General features: G+C 48.1%; 6 protein-coding genes across 6 annotated transcripts; 4 read left to right on the forward strand and 2 right to left on the reverse strand.

Moving 5' to 3' along the window:
* Positions 1 to 7364: 7364 nt before the first annotated feature.
* F5891DRAFT_1193989 (uncharacterized protein) lies at positions 7365 to 8422 on the forward strand (the record flags this gene model as incomplete). Its single annotated transcript, XM_041367864.1, has 8 exons — positions 7365 to 7377; positions 7432 to 7464; positions 7517 to 7593; positions 7643 to 7697; positions 7758 to 7856; positions 7918 to 8028; positions 8086 to 8212; positions 8272 to 8422. The coding sequence occupies 8 exons, from the start codon at positions 7365 to 7367 to the stop codon at positions 8420 to 8422; spliced, it is 666 nt and encodes a 221-aa protein (XP_041221233.1).
* A 419-nt stretch (positions 8423 to 8841) lies between these two features.
* On the reverse strand, positions 8842 to 9312 carry F5891DRAFT_898721 (uncharacterized protein; the record flags this gene model as incomplete). Its single annotated transcript, XM_041373417.1, has 1 exon — positions 8842 to 9312. A coding segment is annotated over one exon (471 nt), but the record flags the coding sequence as incomplete, so codon positions are not given.
* Positions 9313 to 15449: 6137 nt separating this feature from the next.
* F5891DRAFT_1193992 (uncharacterized protein) lies at positions 15450 to 16314 on the forward strand (the record flags this gene model as incomplete). Its single annotated transcript, XM_041367865.1, has 2 exons — positions 15450 to 16157; positions 16219 to 16314. 2 exons carry the CDS (start codon positions 15450 to 15452, stop codon positions 16312 to 16314), a joined length of 804 nt encoding a protein of 267 aa, XP_041221235.1.
* A 1342-nt stretch (positions 16315 to 17656) lies between these two features.
* On the reverse strand, positions 17657 to 19027 carry F5891DRAFT_984096 (uncharacterized protein; the record flags this gene model as incomplete). The annotated part of the gene is made up of 5 exons (XM_041377402.1): positions 17657 to 17752; positions 17812 to 18561; positions 18616 to 18690; positions 18738 to 18844; positions 18910 to 19027. The coding sequence occupies 5 exons, from the start codon at positions 19025 to 19027 to the stop codon at positions 17657 to 17659; spliced, it is 1146 nt and encodes a 381-aa protein (XP_041221236.1).
* Positions 19028 to 22460: 3433 nt separating this feature from the next.
* On the forward strand, positions 22461 to 24658 carry F5891DRAFT_1130524 (glutamine synthetase guanido kinase; the record flags this gene model as incomplete). Its single annotated transcript, XM_041364544.1, has 13 exons — positions 22461 to 22551; positions 22678 to 22706; positions 22759 to 22820; positions 22873 to 23137; positions 23254 to 23323; positions 23373 to 23471; positions 23522 to 23676; positions 23730 to 23746; positions 23799 to 23864; positions 23905 to 23989; positions 24078 to 24368; positions 24421 to 24580; positions 24633 to 24658. The coding sequence occupies 13 exons, from the start codon at positions 22461 to 22463 to the stop codon at positions 24656 to 24658; spliced, it is 1416 nt and encodes a 471-aa protein (XP_041221237.1).
* Positions 24659 to 25477: 819 nt separating this feature from the next.
* On the forward strand, positions 25478 to 27360 carry F5891DRAFT_656230 (uncharacterized protein). Its single transcript, XM_041372664.1, has 14 exons — positions 25478 to 25722; positions 25777 to 25786; positions 25834 to 25853; positions 25931 to 25933; positions 25995 to 26091; positions 26153 to 26181; positions 26241 to 26271; positions 26326 to 26358; positions 26407 to 26483; positions 26536 to 26590; positions 26658 to 26756; positions 26814 to 26924; positions 27085 to 27110; positions 27168 to 27360. Exons 1-14 carry the CDS (start codon positions 25663 to 25665, stop codon positions 27273 to 27275), a joined length of 759 nt encoding a protein of 252 aa, XP_041221238.1. The 5' UTR covers positions 25478 to 25662; the 3' UTR covers positions 27276 to 27360.
* Positions 27361 to 27539: the final 179 nt, after the last annotated feature.

Genomic DNA, 27539 nt, shown 5'->3' on the forward strand with positions numbered 1-27539 from the left:
ATGCCGTTCTTCCCAACCGACGACCCCTGGACCCAAGTACTATTACCTTCACAACCAGCTCCACCTCAGAAAGTTACTTCGACCTTCACTCCGCCACCCACCAACCCACATCACCCACCACCCCTTCGTCAGACAAATCTTCCGTTCGAGTCACGCCGTCCTACTAGAGGACATTCTACACGAGGAGCACCGCATCACATAGGCCATAGGGGCTTCAGGGCCCCCACACCCACAGGACCCAACTCCATCCCCATTGATGCCAACGCTAACAAAGCTTGGGACCATGGACGACGCACTCCGGTAGCCCAACACTCTTCAACCCCCTCCATATTAGACTCCCCTCTCACATCCTCCTCCGTTTACGCGACCCCACGGCCCTCGACCCCACCCAATGTCTGAACACCACTCCGAAACATCGACTAGACTACGCGTATGGCAACAGAATCTAAATACATCACTAGTGGCACAACATTCACTCCTTAATAGTCCCATCGCCCGAGAATGGGACATCGTCGCCCTCCAGGAACCTCACATCAATTCAATGAAGAATACCATATCGTCCCCTTTCTTCCACGCAGTATACCCTACCACCAGATTCTCAGCGCCTAATCTTAAGTCACGAGCGGTCACACTCGTTTCCAAATCTCTAGAAACCAACTCGTGGCAGCAACTCGCATTCCCCTCACCGGACGTTGTGGTAATCCAATTTCGGGGCCCATTCGGCCGATGCACAATATTTAATATCTATAACGATTGTTTACTAACGAACACCCAGGAGGCACTCGCCTCCTTCCTAGAACGAGAATTAGTGAACTTACGCCCATCTGCCGATGATCACATGATCTGGCTCGGTGATTTCAACAGACATCACCCCCTATGGGACGAGGACCACAACACCCAATTATTCACTAACCATTATCTTAACGCAGCTCAGCCTCTTTTAGACCTTCTGGCGGACTATGGTATGATATTAGCCCTACCAAAGGGCATGCCGACGCTACAGTCATCAAGTTCGAAAAACTGGACACGCCCCGACAATGTCTTTTGCACGGACCACACTAGCGACTCCTTCCTGAGCTGCTCAACCAACCCAGCATTGCGCGGACCCGCTACTGACCATCTCCCCATACTTAGTATCTTAGAATTCGACGTCCCGAGAGCCACAGTGGAGGAGAAGCACAACTTTAGGGAAACGGACTGGGAGATGTTCAACGAACGTCTAGCCTTAGAACTGGATACGCTTCCTCCTGCTCAGCCACTTGTCACTGACGAGGAATTCCAGAATGCAGCGTGGGCTCTGACCACTGCGATTCAACGTACAATAGCGCAAACCGTCCCTAAATCGAAGCCTAACCCCCACTCCAAACGATGGTGGACAAGAGACCTCACCATTCTACGACGCGAAGTAGCAAAACTATGTCACCGCTCATATCGACTGCGAGATAATACTAACCACCCCAGCCACGAGGAATACCGCATCAAACGTAATCAGTACTCGGAAGCCATCAAGCAGACTAAAAAAGAACATTGGATTAGTTGGCTCGAAGAGATCGAAGGTAACGATATTTGGATTGCTAACAACTACCTCACAGCAGCAGCGGGCGACGGCGGCCCTTCTAGAATTCCAACGTTACGGCGGCCTGACGGCTCCTTTGCAGACACTAACGAGGAGAAAAGTGCGACCCTAGCAAGCACATTCTTTCCGCCCCCACCAGCTGTCTCATCCGTCCCAGCAGAGGTCATCTACCCCGAACCAGTCCACACGCCGGCACCTATCAACGGAACTCAACTATCGAGAAGTATCGCCAAACTCAGTCCTTACAAGGCACCTGGCCCCGACGGCATATGCAACATAGTCTTCATTCGATGCGCAGCCCTGCTCAACCAGTACCTACTTCATCTATTTACAGCTGTATTCACGCTCCAGACATATCACCCCCCATGGAAAGACTTCACAACCGTCGTCTTACGCAAACCTGGAAAGCCGGATTATACCGTCACGAAGGCCTACAGACCTATCGCGCTCCTCAACACGATGTGTAAGCTACTTACGGCCGTGGTCGCGGACCAAATGACCTACCTCCTCGAGCACCACAATCTACTCCCCAATACCCATTTTGGCGGCCGTCCTGGAAGATCCACCACAGACTCCTTACATCTACTTGAGGCAACCGTCAAAGATGCCTGGAGGCAAGGTAAAGTTGTTTCAGCGTTATTCCTGGATATAGAGGGCGCATTCCCGAACGCCGTAACTGACCGCCTCCTGCACAACATGAGGCAGAGACGCCTACCAGAATCTCTGGTAGGATTCACTGAACGTTTGTTAACAGATCGTCGCACTCAGCTCAAGTTTGATGGGCACTTATCCGAATGGATCCCAATCTGCAATGGAATAGGTCAGGGGGACCCGCTCTCCATGATCTTATATGTCATTTACGACTCAGACCTCGTCGACATCGCTGTCGGAAACGGCAAAAAGGAGAGAACGTTAGCCTTCGTCGACGATACTGCGTTTATCGCCATAGGGAAATCTTTTCACGAGACTCACGGCATCCTCAAGGACATGTTAGAAAGACCAGAGGGTGGATACGACTGGGCGAGAGCCCACAATTCTAAGTTTGAAACCTCAAAATTCGCATTAATGGACTTTTCGATGAACTCCGCCAAAGAACGCCCTCCTCTCATAACCAGGAACACCATGATCACCCCAACAGCAACGCACCGATTCTTGGGAGTCATACTGGACCAAACACTACGCTGGGGAGCCCATATCGCATATGCTCTAGCGAAGGGTACCGCATATGTCTTTCAGCTGCGCCGTCTTTCTTCTACTTCCCTGGGAATGCCACTCTCACTAATGCGCCAATTATACCTTGCTGTAGCCCTACCTAAGATGTTATACGCAGTAGATCTCTGGTTCCGTCCCTTGTTCATAGGGGACGGCGACACCCCTCAACGAGGTTCGATAGGCGTGGTCAGGCGTCTGTCAAGAGTCCAACGTATCGCGGCTCTAAGTATCACCGGGGCAATGCACACCACGGCAACGGATACCCTGGAAGTACATGCGAAGCTGATCCCTCTTCAGCACCGGCTCCAAAACCTATGCTACCAAGCAGCTATTCGCCTGGCGGCGCACCCCACCACCCATCCATTGTACATACCGGTGAGATGAGCTGCTAACAGACTTGTCAGACGTCACAGATCATCCCTCCACCACCTATACCACACTACCAAGCTCGACCTGGGTTCCATCGAGACCATCACGCATAATAAACGTCCCCCCAGTTCCCGAACTCCATATCAGACCTCTATAGCTAACACCAGAGAACTGGCCATTCAGGAACATAACAATAACGCCGACGAGATCAAGATTTACAGCGATGGTTCGGGCATAGATGGACAAGTGGGAGCAGCAGCGGTGCTCATTCGTAACGGCCAACCTCAACCGAAGACTCTGTGCTACCACCTGGGCTCTACAGATGACCACACCGTATACGAAGCCGAGGCAGTTGGACTAACGTTAGCAGCGCAACTACTCTCTATGGAAGATGATGTCACCTACCCTGTATCCATCTTCGTGGACAACCAAGCCACGATCAAATCCGGTGAAGTCCTTTCGACCAAATCAGGTCATTATTTGATAGACCACTTTCGCAGCATGATAACGAAACTGAAGAAAACCAGCCGCGACCGCCACTTCGAAGTTACGGTTAGATGGATATCGGGACACGATGGAGTTATGGGGAATGAATTAGCAGACAGGGAGGCAAAACAAGCAGCCAAATCACGAACGGAATCCAGTCCCAGAAGGCACCTTCCTCCTTATCTTCGTAAAGGAGTGCTCCCAAGCAGTATATCCGCGCTGAAACAAGCACAGAAGCGCGAATCGTTCGAGCGTTGGACCAGATTTTGGCGAAAGTCACCCCGATACCATCATACTGATAATCTAGACCCTGATATACTCAAAGGATCATTCATCTCCTTAGCCCAACACCTCCCGAAACGACATATCAGCATGCTTATCTGGCTCCGCACCAAGCACATCTCTCTCAACCAGCATCTTCATCGCATCGGCAAAAGTCCTTCTCCCAACTGTCCGCACTGTGAAAACACCGCGGAAACAGTACTGCACTTCCTACTTATATGCCCCCAGTATGCGAGAGCGCGACACATTCTCACCACAACTCACCGTCGACGCGCTTCTTCCATGTCGTTCCTGTTATCCAACCCCAAAGCAAGTGCCTCAATCATTCGATATGTTAACAGCACGGGCCGCCTACGGTCAATATTCGGTGATATTTCTCCTAAGACTAAATGAAGACAGACGATGACTACCTCTTTAGCATACCATAGTAAGAACCCAAGCAGACCCATAACGGTTAAGGAAACCTCTGGGTGCAGGACACCAGACCTTAACCCACTACTCGACGACGACGGGATTAGGACTACCAGCGGTCCAACTGGAGAACACGAGAAGCGTTGAACAAGGAGAAGTTAGAGGGAAGGACATTCGCAGAAAGAAGGAGGAGGGACAGAATACCTTGCTTGCTCGCCGCCCAAACACACGCCCTCCCACACAGACCAACCTGGAGGCGCCGGCGAAACGAGGCTATCCGCACCCAAACACTTTACTTTACGCTCCACGCTCCATCATCCCCATCGTACACGGTGTCACACCCGAGTACTTGTATCATCCACAGCCAACGTTAGGGACCCACCCACCACGAACTGTACAGCAAAGGTCCCGCGGATTAGAAGACTTGCGCATCTAAAACGGCCGGCGGGAACGGCGGACTGGGGGAGGTCACCCCTCCCTCAGGGCATTTGCGAAGTCGGAGACGTGGCGGGGGACTAGGAAGTCCCCCATTTTTCCTAGTTAGAATTGTCTTACATAGGGTATTGTACCCCACATAGACATAAATTGGATTTAAAAAAAAAAAAAAAAAAAAAAGACTTCATTGATATTGCGCACACCCGGTCCTTGCATCACTCTTTTGAAAAGTATGTACTTCTAACTTCTGTTGCAAATTCCAAGATACCGTTTGCAGATGTTTGTCCTAGCGAATCTCGCCACGCGCATGCACCTCCATCTCTGGCATAACGACCGGCACATGCCCAGCTCCGTTTGAAAAATGCAAAGACTGATATTTTGGAAAATGTACGCACTAAACTGAGCTACCACGCAATCAAGATAATCTGCAATTGGAATGCAAAATGTGCGATGCGCGAACAAAGCAGGCTGTCGCGGTAGGATGAGATATGGAAGGCGCTGATGGCATAGCGAATGATATCTACGATGAGCTAAGAACACAAATGAAAGAACTTAGATGAAAAGTGAAAATAGTAGTCGGCGTGCCACGTCTCTATGAATCCAGTCTACCGTGGAGTTTTGTCGATCATAGATTACGGGACGTGGCTGCGCGGCTGCTGCACTGTGGTTGTGGTAGCGTGAGGTGGTGTGAATGTACTGCGCGGCTGCTGCACTGTGGTTGTGGTAGCGTGAGGTGGTGTGAATGTAGAGGCTGTCTGGGCGTGCCACGGCTGGCCTCGCTTAGTAGGTCGCGGAGCAATATATAATGCTTGCGGAGATAACATCGGATCGCAGCGAGTGGAAGATCGGCGTAAGAAAGACGTACCCCCTTTTCCCTTACTGTAGCAACTCCTCCGAGACTACGGCTGTGACGCGAAATAAAATTTTGCCTTGAGGGCCGTTGGAGTTGCAGTGTCTCATCATTATTCGGATGTCATGACGCGTCACGGAGGACGAAGCCTTTTTGAGGTCAGTAGTGAGATGGCGACACACTTGAACACTACACTATCTGGTATCGTCGATCGGACGAGGATCCTCAAGTTGAGCTGAGTCTTTCATGTCGTAGAATATTCAGCACTTGTACTAGTTATGTACAAAAAAAGATAAGTTTATTAATAACTTTTCATCTGCGACCTGCGAGTGGGAGGTTCAGCTAAAGTGATCTCGACTCTCTATTGAAAAGTTAAACTCACATTGTGAATGGAAAATAGGTTTAAGGTCAACCTTTCGAGGATAGCCTGAATATGAGATACATATACATCTTTGTCACTGGCGGTGACTAGCACTGTTCCAACTGTTCCATCAGCAGAAAGGGTTGCACATTCCACTCTCGTCGCGCTGGAGGGGAGGGCCGACTGAGATGTCTGTATGGAGATTCCAGGGACGCTCTGTTTTATCAAGCAATGCACTCACAAGGAGGCAGTTGTTCTGGTGATGGTGTTGGTAAGGATGGCGAATTTCAGTCTGAAGAGGCGTACATCGGAAACGGCCGGGTTGATCATGAAAACTTCTTTGTAGAAACGTAAAACGTAAGTCCCTGAATCTACTAAGTGTTTCAAGGACTGCCAAGTACTGAGTATAGGGCCGCCGCCACCGATGACCGGGGTGTTTCAAACTTCAAGCCTTTCGAGAGCAAGAATGAAGGACCCACACAATAATGAGCACACGCTTCAACTTTATGGTCCACAGATGACTCGACCGTAACTTTTTATCAACTTAGTACGGATCAGTGAAACGCTGCATCGCCATCACCATTCAAAACTAGTCGGAACTGTGTTCTCAATCTTCGTCATTTACACCTGTCAGGGGCGGGCGGCGCCCGCCCGCATCTCGGCAGGTGTCTAGCTCATTCATAAGAGACAAAACAGTAGCATGATGTGTGCAAAATTTCCGTTTATTCCACTACCTCTCAATCCAAAGCAGATGGAACCTTCGGCTGACGATGTTCAAATTACAGCTGCCTGGGGTCTGCATTACTTAGCGGTGCGTCGCTTTCTTACCAGGGCGAAACGATAACAGATACCCATATCATGTGCGGCTACCAGTACTTACGCAGTTCGTGCGGTCTTATTTACTTCTCCCTCGTTCTAACTTGACAACTCAGTGGCCCAGGCTACATTCTGGGTAGGTCCCAATCTGTTCCTGTCCGTCGAGTTAAACCTGTTTATCCAGACCTATGATTATGTTTGTTGTCTTCACGAAGAAGTGAGCAATCCAGTTGTTCCGCGATACGCATCGCTTCTTATATTGATAATATATTGTTCAAAGTGGACATTCCTGCGTCAGTCGCGCTGGACTAGGGTAAAAGTCCTTTATATATTTGCACGATATGTCCCCTTTTTCTCCATGACTATGGACATATACAGTGCGTTCATTCCAAATAACCAGCATACATGCCCCCGACAATGAACTAAAATGCTGTGCTTCAGTGACCTTCGCACCGGTCGAGAACCCCAATGTATGTGAACCCGCAGTTGGATTTACCCACTGATGAGCGGTACTTAGTAAATGTATGATTTCACCAGAAATGCAGGGTGCTAATCAATATTTACTCATGTACGTGCACGGTACTTGATCAATGGCTGCACTTCCTGACTAAGCGCCGCTCTTTTCTTTCGCAGGTTTTGCACTGATATCACTCATTTGCTCCGAATGTATCTGTCCTTCTCCTACGCCATGCACATGCTCCTGATCCTATTCCTTCAGGCATTTTTGTGCTCAGAACATGTGCGCTTTGGAACAACAACCGGATCTTACGCGTAGTCGTGCTGACCACTGTTTCTGTGAGTTTCATCTTCGACCACACCTGAACAAGGTTGATTCATCAGCCAGGCTGTTATTACAATATCCGCCGGCCTTCGTTTTACGGCACTAGCCCTCTCATATGGTATGTGCTCTAATGGGCCTTCCCCACTACTATTCGCACATATTCACTCTTCTGGCGTAGTCGCGACCAGCGTGATCCCAGGCATCACAGGCTGTTACTTGAGCTTGGGCGGTGTCTGGTATTCCATGTCATTTGTTCTCTTGCTTATATCTCAATCGGGTACGTCGCCGGGAACTGGAAACATCAGTTACATATACGCACTGACTGATACTCTCCTCAGGACTGTTCTCCCTCACACTCATACATGTCATACAGAGCTGGCGTACAGCCAAGGGACATCTGTACTCTATCCTGGTCAAGCATAACATGTTCTACTATGCATGCGGTCTCCGTGAGTCAGGACTTCATATCTTTCCATGCCCATCAGTGATGATTGTTGTTCCGAAAGTTCTCTCGGCCATGAATGTGCTCATACCGTTGCTATTTTCCGATGTGCGTCAATCTCGAAATATCCTTCAATATGATCGAGCCATTGATGTTACGCACGCCCAGTCCTTATTTCACTCCTTTGAAGAGTACGCACCTCCAACTCCTGCTACAAATTCCTAATACTGACGAAACCTCCAAAATACAGTTTGGAAGTCTGTGTCCTTGCGATCATCGCTACGCGCATGCACCTCCATCTCTGGCATGACGACCAGCACGTGAATAGCTCTGGTTTACAGACAGTCCTATCAAATACTTGCATATTCGTCGGAGCGGAGCCCGAGGTGACCGAGCCTTGACCTCCGAGTCAAGAACGTGATAGATTAGAATGTACCCATATCGATTGAAACCACGAGTGACGAGGGTCAAACATTGCTATTTGCGTGTACATACAACGAACAAACATAGTCGTTTCAAAAAAATATTCGAGCCAGATTGAACGAGAAGAAAATGGGAGACACAAGCACGAGTCGTACAATGTAAACATAGCGAGAATCGGAAAAAGGTTGCGATCATGGTAAGTCAGAATGGAAGCCTGGAGAACGTTCCGGATTCCCTGTCATCCTCACTGCAGGTTGATGCCAGAAGTCAACGGGACCTCATACTCGTCGCACGACACCTCAGAGAAGCGAAGCTTCTGACCGACTTTAGGGTTCCCATACTAATGAATAAAAAAACATATTTAGCCAAAAAAAACCCTTTGAAAAAAGGTAAGACTTACAAATGTCAGTCCGGGCTGGGGCATTGGGCAAGCATATGCCAATGCACCGCCAGAGGGACCGCCGTACATTTGAATAGCACACTCACCCCCGGCACAAGTAGGGATTCCCGTAAATTTACCGGCATGGTTGGCATCGGTGGTGAATTCCATATGAGCGCCACCAGAGGCGTCATTGATCCACCCTTTCGTCGACTGCGTGTCTCTGTACAATCCATGCTGATCTTGGAGGGAGAAGGACTGGCCCATCTCAACCTCCTTTCCACGCGAGCAATCGGTGGTCGAATTACAGACTTTGAATGGGATATCGACGAAGAAGCCGTTCTTCTTGTAGTCGGTGTGGTCGCGGTCGATGCCGAGCTGCTCGCCATCGGAGAAGGAAAGGATATAGCAATGGCCATATTTTATGCCTAGGTATTTGCCATGCCCACAGACCGGATAGTTCGTGCATGTGCAAGAGGGTTCAGCGCCGCCATGTCCATTGCCACATGCCTGAGGACCAGGGAATGGGATAGGAGGGGTAGGAGGATCAAAAGGACTGGGAGGGTTGAAAGGGCCGGGGGGGTTGAAAGGGCCAGGAGGGTTGAAAGGACCGAGAGGGTTCGGAGGGTAGACAGGATTCGGAGGGTAGACAGGATTTGGAGGGTAGACAGGATTTGGAGGGTAGACGGGATTTGGAGGGTAGACAGGGTGGGAAGGGCAGGCAGGAGTAGGAGGGTTAGGAAGCTCAGGAGCATCTGAGATGCACATCCCGCGGTCCATGTGAAACCCAACCGGGCAGCACCCTCCATACCTAGAACCGCTTGCGTTATCGTACGTCCATACGTGATCCTTGGCGCACCACTGCCCCAAAATATCAATGAGCATGATTGATAAAAAATCAGATTAAAACCATACCTTGGCTAACTGCGCAGTCTTGTCGATCCATGTGAGACCACTCGCATCTTGAGCACATTTCTTCTCGTGGGTGTCCTGCCAGCTATTCAGCATTAGTTCAGGCAATATGTGTACGGACTTACTGCGTCAATATACTCAACACCATAACAGAGTTCGCGCACGGCTGTCTGACGACACTTCATTTGACCATTGTTGTCGGGGACTATTTCCCAACCATCAGTGGGCAGGCCTGATGATACATATCAATTGAGCATGCTGGTGAAGGTGGGTTTAACTGCAAAATTGTACACCTACCTGCTTGCCTAGCACGTTCCTCACAGGTCAAAGGAACGCGAAAAGCAGCCTCAGCGTGTTGAGAAAGCACAACAAAGGCTTGTGAGAGAGATAAAGCAGTTGTAAAAAGAAGTCTCATTGTTGCGGATGGCACACTATAGAAGTTGCAGTGTGCATTTATACTGTTGCCAGCGCTTGACCTCTGTATAGGAGAGCTAGCGATTAGCATCGGAGTTCAATAATGATACACACAGCATTGAAAAAACCAGCTCCCCCGGTTCGTCTGATGTTCTTACCATGGAAGAATGTGCCCTGTTTAATCTGGTTTAATCGTTGGCGGCTAAGTTCTTTCATAAGGGAAACCACCTTACCAGCGCACCGGCGTCAACTAGTGGCTTCTTGCTCATCGTAATAATAAGATGAGTTTCCAATCTGTCATCAGCCCTGGATAGAAATTCATCGGATCGGTCGGAAACAACTTGCTGACTCGGAGTGAGTGACCAAAAACGTGCGCTAAATCATAGATGTATGTCCACTTGCAATCACAACGTAAAAATTTCAATGTTCGTGCCAGCGCCATTCGAACGACAAAGATAAGTGAAGCTTCTGTCGCGTCCTATGACAGTTGATGATCTAATGGGCGCACAAGAAGGATGCAGGGGTGAATACACAGAAAGCGCATGAATGATTTGAATTAGGAGGATTTGACGGAGCGCCCTTCGGTGACATAACTTTGAGAATGAACGTAAGGCGATTGACGCTCTATCTATTGAAAATCAATAATAAGAAATGGGGGAGCATAAGATCGACCTACTATTATATGGGTGTCGATATGCTCATCTCAACAGTCTTAGAGAGTTTGGAATTTGGCTAGAACGGCAAGCTGAATTCAGGCGCAATGCATCAATCTGCAGCCTGGGGGATCATTGATCATCGATTATATCCCTGTGACATAATGGCGGCTAGATTGGTTCGAGATCAATTAAACAAGCACCACGAGTTTTAACAGAAGACGTTATGGAAATTCCGGGAACTTTCAGTATCCGTAGCCCTGACGCTGTGGCGAGCGAGGAGAAGATAATCAGAGCTATGATACAGAGTCCAGACTCAGACACCAAATCCAAAGTTCAACATTCAAATTACGTTCAAACATAATAGTATTACTCACGATAGGTTTTGAACACTTCAGAAAACTCGCTAAAGCTTGAAAACAAGCACAGCCGCATGCGGCAAATTTGGAAGTCAGGCTCGGCACCATGGCTGAGTTCGAAATATGCCTGCTGTTCGCCAACAACGCCTCCGTCGTTCTGCACGACTTGGAGGCAACCCTCCAGTGTGCTCTAGAGCGATGGATCCTGAGCCGTCGACATCTCAAATACAACCACCTCCCCCCGATCCAAAACCCAAGCTGACGATTCAGTGGCAGAGTGATGACACTCTCACTGACGTCTTGGTCACCTGGCTCACCGAACACCCTCCCGACTGTCGTATCTTATTCTACTCTGATGGCAAGAAACCACCTCCCTCTCTGGATTCAAGTTCTTCTGCTCGTCCCTCGGGAAAGGACAAGTCTCAGATCTACTCTGTTATTGCTCAGGTCATCTTCAAACATCACGCAAAATATGGGCTGGAATATGCAAACAGTCAGAAGAAATTTCGTGACTCTGTCAACAACCGTATCACAAGGTATGTCATGTTTATATTTTTTGTACTATGCGCTGATAAGATCCTTAGTCTCAAAAACAAATATAAGCCCCTTAAGGCTAAATTCAGCGCAACCGGTGCTGGTGTAGTCCCTCTTGATGACGCCTCCGCTAAAAATCTACAAGGTGAGCATTCTTATTTATTTGTTTAGCGGTTTGACCGATTCAAATTTATAGAAGAAGTCTGTCGCGAATTTCCATGGTACAAGGAACTCGACGCCATCTGGCACTCAAATCCCTCCTTTGCAGCAAAAACTACATCGTCCAAGCCTGGCGTTGACCATGCTGGTGACATGTACGCGCTAGTACGTCCGCGTGGCAGGGCTGGCCCCTCCGCACATACCAGGGGTGCTACCAGGGCTCAGCCCCCCTCTCATGTTCTGCCTCCTCATAGCCGCCCATTTACTGATTCACAAATTGATCCTCATCTGCTAGCACCTGCTGCTCCTGCTGCTCTCGTTCCTTCGCCTGCTCCCGCTGCTCCCATTCCTTTGCCTGCTCCCGCTGCTCCCATTCCTTTGCCTGCTCCCGCTGCTCCCATTCCTTCACCTGCTCCCTTTCCTTCTGCTCCTCCCACTGCTCCCACTCCTGCTTTTCCTCATTTCCCTGCTCTTCCTATTCCTCCTGCTCCTCCTGCTCCTCCGGCACCTCCAAATGCCGACTTCGATACCACTATGGGCAATGTTCCTGATCTTGACGACGACGACGACGACGACGACGACGACGACGACGACGACGACGACTTATATTCCGCTGCTTTCCGTGCCCCTCTGGGCAATGCACTAGACCACTTGGATGACGACAATATGGACACTGATGCCCCGCACCCTACTTATGACCTTAACAGCCCTCCAAAGGTTGCCGGGAAAAAACGACAACTCCCATCATCGCCGTCTCCTCCTCCTAACCACCCCATCCCTTTTTCAATCACGCAGAAGTCACCCACTCCTTTCTACGACAGCCGTGCAGCATTCAGCGCTCAGGGGCCCTCTGGCTACGACGCACGACGCAGACCTTCGTCTATTGCATCGTCGTCGCCAGGGATGACTCGTAGCTCGTCGACACCTTCATCGACGACTCACAACACTTCATCGTCAGATTTTCCTGCGTCTCCGACCCTCCAGACCTCAATATCAGCGCAACCGAAGACCACAGGGTCGAAGAAGAAGAAAGCAAAGTCCGACATTCAGGAGCAGGTTGAGAGGGTCAATGGTGAGATTGGGAGTATTCAATTGGACGTCACATCACGCCATAACCTCAAGCACGAGCGCTTCCTCGCGAAGCTTGATGTGAAGAAGGACTACCATCGCGAGACGAAGAAGTACGAGTATCTTCGCGAGGCGCGCGCACATGAGGCCATGCAAGCTGCCGCCAGCCATCAACGAGAGCAGGAGACCAAGGACGCGGAAATCCGCCTTCGCGAGACAGATGTCCGAGTGCACGAGGCCCAGGCCCTTGCGCTTGACAAGGAGGCAGAGATGTGGCGCCTGAAGATTCAATTTCACCAGATGACGCAGAGCGGTAGTACCGCTTCTGCGTCTGATAGCTGACATGTTTGCTGCTGTTGTTCCCCTTCCTATCATACTGTCCGCTAGCGGCTTATTTTTGTATCATCATTGCTGCTTTCTGCTGTCGCGTTTTTTTGCTGCTGTTGCTATCTGACTTATGAATTTCTTTTGTAGTCTGTTGTTACCGGCTGTTGTTGTATCTCCCGGCCGGGCCAGCCCCACACACCTGTGTCCATGTTCCCGCCCTTCACACTGCTGTTGTGTCCCTCGCTGTCACGCGTCCAGCGTTCGAATGCCGGATCAAACAGAATCCCCCAACATGTTCGTTATCTCCTAGCACATGCTCCCGCCCTCTTACACTGCTTGTGTCTCCCTTGCTGTCACACATTCAGCGTTCGAACGCCGGATCAAACGGAATCCCCTAACTCTACCTCCCAGCTCATGCGCCTGCACTCTCACTCTCTCATACTTCCGTTCTGAATCTCGTGTTTCCCTCACTATCACACATTTCTTTTTTGTTATATCTCGTTCATTAGATACCTAGCTACATCTATATATTTTTGTGTAGTATACATGCCTTAAAATTTGACTAAGTGTTTCCAAGTCCGCTCTGATGCCGTGTGTGCCGTGTGTCTTGATGGCTTTCTGGCCGAGTTTGTTGAAGACTTTAGCGAGTTTGTTAAAGACTTTAGCGAGTTTTTTGAAGCTTTAGCGAGTTTTTTGAAGTGTTCAAAACTTATCGTGAGTAATACTAATGCTTAGCAAGCACTCAGTAGTCAGGATAGAAGAACACTTACCGTATCATGTGATTGGAATCACCTGGCGCGCGGCAAAATGTCTTCTGAGGTGTCTCCTTCACATAAACAAAATGCGGGCCAATGCTTTACCGTCTTAGCAGTGGTTGAGTACTACTAGTCACGGCCGCCTCATGATACCACTTCATCAGCACTTCATAGGCAGATTATAATGTTGAAGATATTTTTCAGACTCCGACATATGTTTGAACTTTGAATTTCGTGTCCGACTCCGAGCTCAGTACCTCTCCAGCTGGACTCTGTATTGTGATCAAATCTAGCTCTGATCATCTTCTTGTTTTAAAGATGAGTCAACAGAAGCTCGCTACGGCGTCAGGGCTACGGATACTGAATGTTCCCGGAATTTCCAGAACTTCGCGCGCCCCTTCTGTTAAAACTCTGACTCATGGCGCTTGTTTAATTGGTCTCGAACCGATCTAGCAATTCTGCTACAAGGATTATCGATGATCCCTCTGCATCATGATATCTAGGTAATGTGATTCTCTCTCATAACATCAGAGAACCTGTGAGAAGAAGATATCGTCATATATCGTTATATATCGTAATATATAGGAAAGGTTTTCGTCACATTGTAATATAAAGTGATATAAAGCAATATATGACCATGTAAAAGCACCATAATCAGCATAATCCCCAGCAAGAACTCACCGGTTTACTGATGAACGATTTGAATTAGGAGGATCCGAATCTCATTCTCGGAGCACCCTCGAATCAGTGACATGACTTTGGGAATGAACGTAGGGCGATTGACGCTCTATTGAAAATCATTCAGGCGCTTTCTGCGTATTCACCCCTGCACCTTTCTTGGGCGCCCATTAGATCATTAGCTGTCATGGGATGCGACAGAAGCTTCACCTATCTCTATCGTTCGGATAGCGCTGACATGGACATTGCAATCTTTACGTTGTGATTGCAAGTGGACGTACAACTATGGTTTCGCGCACATTTTTGGTGACTCGCTCCGAGTCAGTCTTCAGTACACGATTCAGGTGTGGTATATGTCTATCTTGCTACTAGATCACCTTTTATTCTCGTTTTTTGCAGTGACTCGAGCAAATAAGTTGTTTCTGACCGACCTGACAAATTTCCATCCAGGGCTGATGACAAATTGGAGACTCATCTTATCATTACGATGAGCGAAAAGTCAACGCCGGTGCGCTGGTAAGGTGGTTTTCCTTATGAAAGAACTTACTTGATATGTTTCCGGTTGCCGCCAACGATTAAACCAGATTAAACAGGGCACATTTCTTCCATGGTAAGAACATCAGACGAACCGGGAGAGCTGGTTTTTTCAATGCTGTGTGTATCATTATTGAACTCCGATGCCAATCGCTAACTCTCCTATACAGAGGTCAAGCGCTGGCAACAGTATAAATGCACACTGCAACTTCTATAGTGTGCCATCCGCAACAATGAGACTTCTTTTTACAACTGCTTTATCTCTCTCACAAGCCTTTGTTGTGCTTTCTCAACACGCTGAGGCCGCTTTCCGCGCTCCTTTGACCTGTGAGGAACGTGCTCGGCAAGCAGGTTACCCTCCCAACCCTGGTTATGCTCCGTACCCCCCTAACCCTGCCTACCCTCTCAATCCTCCCAACTTCCCTGCCCCTTTGCCTGGTCTCTGCCCTCAGACATGTGGCAATGGACATGGCGTCGCTGAACCCTCTTGCAGATGCACGAACTATCCAGTCTGTGGGCATGGCAAATACCTAGGCATCAAATACGGCCATTGTTATATCCTTTCCTTCTCCGATGGCGAGCAACTCGGCATTGATCGGGACCACACCGACTACAAGAAGAACGGCTTCTTCGTAGATATCCCATTCAAAGTCTGCAATTCGACCTCTGATTGCTCGCGTGGAAAGGAGGTTGAGATGGGCCAGTCCTTCTCCCTCCAAGATCAGCATGGATTGTATAGAGACACGCAGTCGACGAAAGGGTGGATTAATGACGCCTCTGGTGGCGCTCATATGGAATTCACCACTGATGCTAGCCACGCTGGTAAATTCACGGGAATCCCTACTTGTACTGGGGGTGAATGCGCTATTCAAATGTATGGTGGTCCCTCTGGCGGTGCATTGGCATATGCCTGCCCGATGCCCCAGCCTGGACTGACATTTGTAAGTTTTACTGCTTTTCAAAGGGTTTTCTATCCGCTAAAGACATGTTTTCGTCCATTAGTATGGGAACCCTAAAGTCGGTCAGAAGCTTCGCTTCTCTGAGGTGTCGTGCGACGAGTATGAGGTCCCTTTGACTTCTGGCATCAACCTGCAGTGAGGATGAAAGGAAATTCGAGATGTTTTGCATGCTTTCATTCTGACTTACCAAGCCCCGCGCCATTCTGATAACAATCTTACTCTGATTCTCGCTATGTCTATGTTGTGTAACTTGTACTTATAGTATCGATTTGCCACACTTTTTTCTTGTTCAGTCCGGCTCGAATATTTTTTGACACGACTATGTTTGTTCGCTGTATGTACACGCAAATAGCAAGGTTTATTGACCCTACGACGTCATTCATGCTTTCGGATATCGCAGTACACCAGTAATAAACACAAAGTAGTGATAGCCTAGGCCATGCCGTCATCCGCCGTGAAGGCTCCATCTTGCTTCAATCCTTCCCACTTCTGCCGTTTTTTGACAGTGTGCCAGATGAGACTCCTGTCATTTTCTCTCCGCCAGTGTCAATACACACCCGTCCGTCAGCGGTTCCCGCATCCAAGACAGATGGTAACACGACAACACGAATGGCGGAGACACCTCAATACTCGGACAAAGCAGACGTCCCTGACATGGAAAATATTCAAAAACGAGTGCAGCCAAATCCATCAAAAAGTCAAACTACCTAAATCGAATCACGACAACATGGTCCTTTGGCGAAAGTTGTGATGCAGCAGCCTAGAGCGATATACACCGTTGAAAAAGTTCATTCAGACGGTCAGTAATGGATTTCATCGTTCCACAGATCTGTATCACTACATATGAGCGAGGCATGCACCTAAAACACGAAAGATACAAACATTGTCATGACTTTTTCATGCTTGTTACTTGTTTTGTAGATGTGCGTAAATCTCGCGATATCCTTCAATATGATCGAGCCATTGATGTTACGCACACCCAGTCCTTATTTCACTCCTTTGAAGAGTACGCACCTCCAACTCCTGCTACAAATTCCTAATACTGACGAAACCTCCAAAATACAGTTTGGAAGTCTGTGTCCTTGCGATCATCGCTACGCGCATGCACCTCCATCTCTGGCATGACGACCAGCACGTGAATAGCTCTGGTCTGCAGACATTCCTATCAAATACTTGCATATTCGTCGGATTGGAGCTCGAGATGACCGAGCCTTGACCTCCGAGTCAAGAACGTGATAGATTAGAATGTACCCATATCGATCGAAACCACAAGTGACGAGGGTCAAACATTGTTATTTGCGTGTACATACAACGAACAGACATAGTCGTTTCAAAAAATATTCGAGCCAGATTGAACGAGAAGAAAATGGGAGACACAAGCACGAGTCGTATAATGTAAACATAGCGAGAATCGGAAAAAGGTTGCGATCGTGGCAAGTCAGAATGGAAGCCTGCAGAACGTTCCGGATTCCCTTTCATCATCACTGTAGGTTGATGCCAGAAGTCAACGGGACCTCATACTCGTCGCACGACACCTCAGAGAAGCGAAGCTTCTGACCGACTTTAGGGTTCCCATACTAATGGACGAAAACATGTCTTTAGCGAGAAAAACCCTTTGAAAAGCAGTAAGACTTACAAATGTCAGTCCAGGCTGGGGCATCGGGCAGGCATATGCCAATGCACCGCCAGAGGGACCACCATACATTTGAATAGCGCATTCACCGCTAGTACAAGTAGGGATTCCCGTAAATTTACCAGCGTGGCTGGCATCGGTGGTGAATTCCATATGGTTGCCACCAGAGGCGTCATTAATCCACCCTTTCGTCGACTGCGTGTCTTTATACAATCCATGCTGATCTTGGAGGGAGAAGGACTGGCCCATCTCAACCTCCTTTCCACGCGAGCAATCAGTGGTCGAATTGCAGACTTTGAATGGGATATCGACGAAGAAGCCGTTCTTCTTGTAGTCGGTGTGGTCGCGGTCGATGCCGAGCTGCTCGCCATCGGAGAAGGAAAGGATATAGCAATGGCCATATTTTATGCCTAGGTATTTGCCATGCCCACAGACCGGATAGTTCGTGCACGTGCAAGAGGGTTCAACGCCGCCATGTCCATTGCCACATGCCTGAGGACCAGGGAATGGGATAGGAGGGGTAGGAGGGTTGAACGGGCCGAGAGGGTCAAAAGGGCCAGGAGGATTGAAAGGGCCGGGAGGATTCGCAGGGTAGACAGGGTGGTAAGGGCAGGCAGGGGTAGGAGGGTTAGGAAGCTCAGGAGCGTCTGAGATGCACGTCCCGCGGTCCCTGTGAAACCCAACCGGGCAGCACCCTCCATTCCTAGCACCACTTCCGTTATCATACGTCCATACGTGATCCTTGGCGCACCACTGCCCCAAAATGTCAATAAGCATGATTGATAAGAAGTCAGATCGAAACCATACCTTGGCTAACTGCGCAGTCTTGTCGATCCATGTGAGACCACTCGCGTCTTGAGCACATTTCTTCTCGTGGGTGTCCTGCCAGCTATTCAGCATGAGTTCAGGAAATATGTGTACGGACTTACTGCGTCAATATACTCAACACCGTAACAGAGTTCGCGCACGGCTGTCTGACGGCACACCATTTGACCGTTGCTGTCAGGAACTATTTCCCAACCATCAGTGGGCAGGCCTGATGATACGAATCAATTGAACATGCTGGTGAAAATATATTCGAACGCAGAATTGTATGCCTACCTGCTTGCCTAGCACGTTCCTCGCAGGTAGAAGGAACGTGGAAAGCGGCTTCAGCATGTTGAGAAAGCACAACAAAGGCCTGTGAGAGAGCTAAAGCAGGTATTAAGAAAAGTTTCATTGTAGCGGATAGCACACCAGAGAAGTTGCACGCCGTGAATTTATACTGTTGCTAGCGCTTGACCTCCGTATGCCGGGAGAGCTAGCGATTGGCGTCGGATTTAACATTCAAGATTAATGATGATGCACGCAGCATCGAAGAAACCAGCTCCCCCGGTTCATGTGATGTTCTTACCATGCCCTGTGTGATTCTCGTTGACAGTAACCGGAAACATCTCGAGTTCTTTCTAAATCGACGAATCAGCGACAAAGACCAGATGGAAAACCACCTTAATTGCGCACCGGCGTTGACTTCTTGCTCATCGTAGTAATAATAAGATGGATTTCCAATCTATCATCAACCCTGGATAGAAATTCGTCGGGTCGGTTAGAAACAACTTGCTTGCTTGAGTCACTGCAAATAATGAGAACAAAAGGCGATCTGATAGCAAGATACACATAGACCACACCAGAATTTCACTCACAGTCAGAACGTAAATCTTACAATGTCTGTGCCAGCGCCATTCGAATGACAGACAGAAGTAAAGCTTTGAGACTTCTGTCGCATCCCATGACCATTAATGGTCTAATAGATGGCCAAGACAGATCCTGGGGCCAATAGGTGTACACAGAAAGTGCGTGAATGATGTCCAATAAATGGAGTTTCAATCACCCCACGTTCGTTGCCAAAGTTAGGTCACCGAAGGGTGCTCTGGCTATGAAACTCAGATCCTCCTACTTCGAATTAAGAATAGGCATCACATGACCTAAATATGCAGAGGGATCATCGGGTATAAGCAGAATTGCTAGATTGGTTCGAGAGCAATCAAACAAGCCCCATAAGTTTCAACGTTTAACAGAAGGCGTGCGCATTAGAATGAAAATTCCGGGAACTTTCAGTAGCCGTGACCCGGACTGGGCTTCTGTTACTCATATTCAAGACAACAAGATCAGCTAGATTATGATGCAGCAATTAGAGTTCAGAACTTCTCGAGCGAAGACGAGAAGATGATCAGCTGAACTTGAAAGGTAGTGGCCAGGACTGTACAATCGAATACATTGTAATATTATCATACCTTGTGTGGCCTTGCGGCTATAAAATATTCTTGCAGGTACCATTTGAAACATACACTCGGGAAGTCGGTAGACTCGAAATGTTTTTTTTTAGACTCCGACATATGCTGAAGTCACGTTATGTTTGAACGTTGCCTTTTGATTTGGTGTCCGACGTGTCTGGACTCAGACTGTATCATGACATGATCAAATCTAGCTGATCATCTTCCCGTCTTAAAGCTTAAGATGGCTCACCGTGCACGGTGTCACGGCTACGGATACTGAAAGTTCCCGGATTTTCAAGAATGCGCGCGTCTTCTGTCAAAACTCATGGCGGTTGTTTGATTGGTCTCTAACTGATCTATAGCTGCTATTCTGTCAACCGCACTGGAATAATCGATTGTCAACGATCCGTCTACAGATTTAGGTAATGTGATACGTTGCACCTTACCGTTCTAGCTAATTAAACCCCAAGCTGTTGAGATCATCATGTCAACACCCATGTGATCTTATACTTCCCTATCTCCTATTATTGATTCGAATTAGGAGGATCCGAGTTTCATAGCCGGCGTGCTCTTCAGTGACCCAACTTTGGCAACGAACGAAGGGTGATTGTCACTCCATTTATTGAAGATGATTCACGCACTTTCTGCGTATACGTACTGGCCCCAGGATCTTTCTTGGCCGTCTATTCAATCATTAGCTGTCATGGGGACGCGACAGAAGTTTCACCTCTCTGTTGTTCGAATGGCGCTACCAGGGTACAGACATTGTAAGTTTTATGTTATGATTGTCAGTGGACGTACAATTGCGATTTCGCGCACGACTCGCTCTGAGTCAGTCTTCAGTACATGAGTCTGGTCTGGTCTATACGTGTCTTTCTACCAGATCACCTGTTCTCGTTCTTTGCGCTGACTCAAGCAAGTAGGTTGTTTCTAATCAGCCTAACGAATTTCTATCCAGGGTCGATGGCAGATCGGAAATTCATCTTATCATTACGACGATCAAGAAGTCAACGCCCGTGCGCAATTAAGGTGATTTTCCCCTCTGTTCTTTGTCGCTGATTCGTCAATTTAGAAAGATTACCCGATGCCCCGGCCTGGACTGACATCTGTAAGTCTTATTGCTTTTCAAAGGGTTTTGTTTTCGCTAAAGACATCTTTTCGTCCATTGGTATGATAACCCTAAAGTCGGTCAGAAGCTTCGCTTCTCTGAGGTGACGTGCGACGAGTATGAGGTCCCGTTGACTTCTGGCATCAACTTGCAGTGAGGACGAAAGGGAATTCGGGATGTTCTGCATGCGTTCCTTTGTGACTAACCATGCCCCATTCTGATTGCAGTCTTATTCCGATTCTCGCTGTGTCGACTTTGCACGCAAAGTTTGATTGACCTTACGACGTCGCTTGCAGTTTCGGATACTGCAGTACCCCAAAAATAAACATATAGAGCAGTGATAAGGCCATATTCGAAACTTGTCGTGCTTGTTTTCATGCTTGTTACTTGTTCCGTAGAGGGATCAACGGCGCCGACTGTACCAGAGTCCAAACAGAAAGATTTTGGTTGAACGACTCAAAGGGCTCAGGGCTGGTTGGTTGTGATTAGTCGGAAATATAAAGAATAATGCCATGCCCTCTACCTTTAGTACATCGTTATCGTCGGCACCAAGTTCCAACGCGTTGGAGCAGGCCGAGAGGCTCGCAGCCCAGAGACAGGGAAACCAAGCTGGAATGAGGTGAAGCTACGCGACGACATGCTCGAGACACCTAGTCTACACGCTGACTAAGCTATGGAAAGGGCCGACTGAGGCCTTGGTACGCGACTCTTGCCCTTGGGACCCCCAGTCCAGCGTCAAGGTCGTGTCAGCAGCCTTCGTAAGGACTATCTTTTCCGTGTGCATATTAAAACGTAGAGCCTGTATAAGTTAAAAACGCTTTGTCAGACATATGCAGTATTTTAACTGGTCGAGACGTACATGACGACTGGACGCAACCTACATGTCCCCGAGGCCGCCTGCATTGTCACTGCGACATAAAGCGGACGATACTTCTCCCAAACCTCTAATCATGATAGCCTTCACGACCTTCAAAGTCTCTTGATTGTATGTGCGAACGGATCCGTCGACTGTAGTATGTACAGCGTAAGTCTGCACGATCGCATCAGCATGGAATTTGATGGAAGCCTGGTAGTACCTGAGGCCTGACTCCGCCTGAGGCCTTGAGCGCTGAGCGCTGACTAAGACTTGGGAGATCGTTTGGCAATCAGAGTCCGCATCGGATTAAAAATCTTCCTTTTAGAGAACTAATAGTGCCAGCACCGCCCATGCCACCGGCAACTTAGACTCAGCCAGCAGCTTTCTAGAGCAGGAGGAAATTGGAACAATCATCACCTCAACCACTTGAGATATGTCAACTGCAAGTGCCACTCCAGGAGCTCCGGGGTCAATCGATGACCTCAAACAACTACTTCTCTTCGATGTCAAGGTTAAAGTTGCAGGTCGGTTGTGATTGGAAATGTGATAATTGGTGTTCACAATAGTACTTTTTTGTTACCCTACAGGCATAGATGGTGCACCCTGCCTTCCGACTATTGAATAAGTCGAATGCTGATTTCCATCTCAAGTGGATGGCGTTCTCAGAGGAAAATTCATGGTAAGCTTCTTGTTGAGTCCGTCCTCGTCAATATTTGATTTGTTACTGGCAGTCCAAAGATAAGTTTCTAGGCGCCGTTGCCTCAGAAGGATTTGGATTTTGTAGCGTGATTTTGTACGTCTCATTGCCACTCCGATTCGCTGTCATGATACAAGTCACGTTGCAGTGGCTGGGACATGCACGATTCAGTCTACACTCGGGAACTGGCCATATCAAATAAAGAGAACGGTTACTGCGACATAATGGCTTCGATAGACTTATCGACATTTCGTCGCATACCTTGGGAAAACAACGTACCTTTTTTCCTTGTCTCATTCTTTGATCCGAAGACTTCAGCGCCTATTTGCGCGGATCCTAGAGGCGTTCTGCGTAAAGTTGTCGACAATGCGGCTGCTCATGATTTGGAATGCATCTCTGGTGTGGAGTTTGAGGTGAGCAATCTCAGCCGGTTATGCGTCGCTCTGAATGGACTCATGAGGCTTTCTAGTACTTTAATTTCAAAGGTGCGCTCATGAAATTTCTCGTCTGCCGGTTGTGATTCAAAAAGATTTATTCAGAAACCCCCGAGTCCGTAGCTCAAAAGGGCTTCACCCGGCTGCAGCCATTAACCCCAGGAAGTGAGCAAAGTAACTGTTCGCTGCACATTCGCTGATTAGAGTACTGCAGTGCATGGATATAGCTTATTGCGTACTCAATTGAACCAAGAATATTTTCACGCGCTGTTCGATGAGAGTCTGAAATTTGGCATAGATATTGAAGGACACCGTACGATGATTTATCCATTATAACAGTGATGACAACTGACTCCTGTGCAGACACCGAAACGGGTCCAGGTGTCCTCGAGACTGCGCTCGCTTATACATCGGCTATGAGAATAGCGGACAATGCTATCCTTTACAAGTTCTTGGCGAAGAGTGTTGGGCTGAAGCATGGAGTCCTCCCTAGTTTTATGGCGAAACCATGGGGAAATGTGAGTCAAATTCTAGTAGAATTTGTTACAATCTCACGGAAATGTTGCTTCAGCTACCAGGCTGCAGCGGGTTTGTATCGATATCCCATACTGCATCCAAAACTTTTCTGACATCAGCTCAGACATGTACATGTATCACTTAAAGACAGAGAAGGCCGCAACGCGTTCTCACTTTCAGAGGCGGACCAGTGATCATGGACGAGCTAATGCAGCATTCGAGGACACAAGATACCTAAGTCAACTTGGGGAGCACTTTCTGGCAGGTGTATTGGATGGCCTTCCTGATGGTAGGATTTTTTTGTTCGGTTATGGTGTACGTTAATGCTAAACTGATGATGCAGTGATGCCTATGGTGAGTACCCGACTCGCCACATGTGTTTTTTTATCTAAAAACTTGGGAGCTTGTCCCAACGATCAATGGCTATAAACGTCTCGTTGGTGGTGAAGCCTTTTGGGCTCCTAACGCAGTTACATATGGGTACGATTCTCGTGCAGCTTCCATTCGTATCATCTCGCCACCGTCTGTTCCACCATCCGCAACAAGACTTGAAGTCCGTGTACCTGGTGCCGATATGAATCCCTACTTTGCATTGAGTGCCATCTTCCAACTGGGCATGCGGGGCATTACCAAACAACTCAAGCTCACGACGCCCCCCATCTCTACTTACCAAAGCTACCCAGCCAGGAAGGAGGTGAGTTAGAAAATGATCTTGCAGTATCATAACTCTGACTACTTACGAATAGGTCACCTCGCTTCCTAGTTCGTTGGAAGATGCGACCAACGCTATGATGAAGCCTGACAGCATTGCCCGTGAGGTATTCGGAGATGATTTTGTGGATCACTTCGGTGCAACCAGGGAGCATGAGGTGAGACTTTGGAATGCGGCAGTGACAAATTGGGAAGGTAGGCGATGATAAACTATCTTTTCAGTCTATGCATTAATTGGGCCTTACAGTTGAAAGATACCTTGAACTTGCATAAGAAATAATAAGACCTCTACGGGCGCATATATATGGCCCTTACCATGGAAATTTACTCCAATCACCGAGTTCCTTGATTGTAATATGCATCGCAGATATTTGACTTGGCATGCCGCATCTGAGATGCGTTCATGATCTCTCCAAGTGTATTACCCTTTGTCACTCTGCTTGTCACCCTTCGGATCGAATAAGTGTTTGACGAAGATACGTCTCATCCAATTTTCAAGCAGGTGAACGTTCGCACGCAGCCATCAAGACTCTTGTGTGACAGACGCACCCATAATCGTCTCCAAATGCAGTATAGGTACCGCATGCCACCAACTGGATTCACGTCACTTTGTTCCAGAATTTGCTTCCTATGGCCCATGAGGACCCTAGTTTCACCCTGGAATGGCGCACTCATTGCGCCTTCACGTTGCTTGGCTTCTACTCACTTATGTAAGAGGTACCTCGTGGGCGAAATCCTGATTTCACTTCTCCACTGAGTGCAGATAGAATTTTCGCCTAACACTGTCGTAGCGGCTGAGCAGTCTGCAGACCTGTACGGTGCGTATCCTTCTTGTGATAGGATGGTTACTGACCATTGACGGATTGAAACAACCAGGCCTTTACAGGCGCATATAATGGCCCCTCTACTGTGAAATCTAACTCCAAACATCCGATGCCATGGCTGTAAATGGTATGGAACTGCATCAGGATAATCTGTTTGGTTGTGTCGATTTGCTAACTTTCTGTCAACAATGTTACTGTAACCCTTTTATCGATCATCACGTGATTCACTGTTATGTAACTCCAAATGCAGTATAGCATGTCCATTCACGTCAGCATGAACGTGAATACTTAGCAGTTTCCCATGAGAACACTCTACCGGTAGGCCCCAGCTTCAGCCCGGAGTGGCGTACTCATTACGCCGTTATCTTGTTCGGTTCCTGACCCATCTATATAAGGGGCAAAAGTAAATGCCCTCGCGTAGAAGTTCTTTTTCTACCCCTTCTGCGAGTCTGAATGCAAACGGAGTATTCAGCTGGCAACATCGCAGCGGCGAGGAGTATTCAAACCTACACGGTACGTCTCTTTCTTGTGGATAGGATGGTCGTTGATAACAACATATGGAATCAGTATATATACAGTGCGTACCATATGAACCAGCTTCTTTCTTGTCCTGACGCGGCTCAGCCTCGGCGGCTACATTCTGGGTGGGTTTGTTGTTATATTCCGCCTGCTATTGACTTTGCTTGTCCAGACCTATGACTATGCTTGTTCGTTTCACCAGGAGGTAATACCATTGTTTACGATAAGGTTCTTTTGTTATTCAGCGATAACATGCTTGTTTCAAGTTGGCGTTCCTAACTCAATCGCGTTGGACCAAAGTAAAAGGCCTTTATATCCTTACACGCTATACGCCTTTCCTCCTCTTCGTTGCACACCTATATTGTGCGTTCAGCTTTAGCACAGATCGCTCTGGTGATGATCAATGGATTGACATGTGCTTCAGTGAACTTCGTCCCGGATAATAATCCCGATGTACGTAATATCGCGGTGGGCTTACTGACTGAACGACGCTCACTGCATGACATTACCAGAGATGTCAAATGATCAACAATATTTGCTCATGTGCGGGCATGATCCCTGCATGCACGTCTTAAACGATCCTATCCCCTTTCACAGGTTTCAGTTTGATTTCAGTCATTTGTTCCGAATGTAACTCCTTCCCCTGATTCACGTGCGTTCCTCATCCCATCCATCCAGGCTTTTTCATTATCAGGACATATGCACTCTGGAACCACAACAAAGTCGTGCTCGCCGCCATGCTGGCCGGTTTCCTTGTGAGTCATTACTCTACTGCACTTAAAGCTCATGGTAAATATATTTAGTCAGGCTGTCATCGTAGCTTCCGTCGGTGTCCTCTTTAGCGCCACTGCCAATGCACCATGTATGCACCCCACCTTCTCTTTGACGTTTTATTATCACTCACACACTTGTCGGCTTGGATGTCACAGTTGAAACCAGCGCGATCTCGAGCATCACAGGCTGCTACCAGTCTACAGGCAGTGATGAGCTCTTCGTGCCGTTTGTTCTCTTGTTTGCTCTCGAACTGGGTGCGTCACGGGAAGGATGCGTATACACGGACGCGCACTGACCCATGCTCTCCTAAGGGCTCATCTCTCTTACGCTCGTACGTGCTATACAGAGCTGGCGAACAGCTCGTACCCCTCTGTATGATGTCTTGCTGAAGCATAACATATTCTATTATGTATGCGGTCTATGTAAGTCATCATGCAGGCTATTTTATCGTCACTATGCTCACTGATGATAATTATTGTCCCGAAAGTTTTCTCGGTGGTGAATGTATTCACATCCCTGTTCCTTCGAGTGAGTACAACAGCCCATCCCCAAGACTGAGCCATTGATTTTTCGCGCGCTCAGTACGCGTACAATGCCATGTTCCAAGAGTACGTCCCTCAAACTATGCTACACATCCCTACTAATAAACCTCCTCCACAATGCAGTTTCCAGCTCATCATCCTGGCGATTCTTGCCACGCGCATGCATCTCCATCTCTGGCATGTCGACCGGCAAATCCACTCTTCCGCTCTCATGCTCATTCCTTTAACTGATGTATCATCTGTGGGCCGCACGGGGTGAAATTGGAATTGGCTTACTTGTTTGTTTGATGTCGTTCACGGAGTCAAGTTTGGACAATGCAAAGAGACTAAAGACCCTTCATGCGCTTGTCACCATTTCGCTTTTGTTGAGGGGCTTTTCTTGTTATGGACCTCATACGTCATGGCTTCGTCTTCATCATGTGCTGTGCATTCTCCACATCCACCTATACCTTTCATTCCTGTTGTTGTAACAGATCAGCATATCACTGACAACGG

This window comes from Suillus fuscotomentosus (assembly GCF_016647785.1).
Source record: "Suillus fuscotomentosus strain FC203 chromosome Unknown F5891scaffold_64, whole genome shotgun sequence".
Lineage (NCBI taxonomy): Eukaryota > Fungi > Basidiomycota > Agaricomycetes > Boletales > Suillaceae > Suillus > Suillus fuscotomentosus.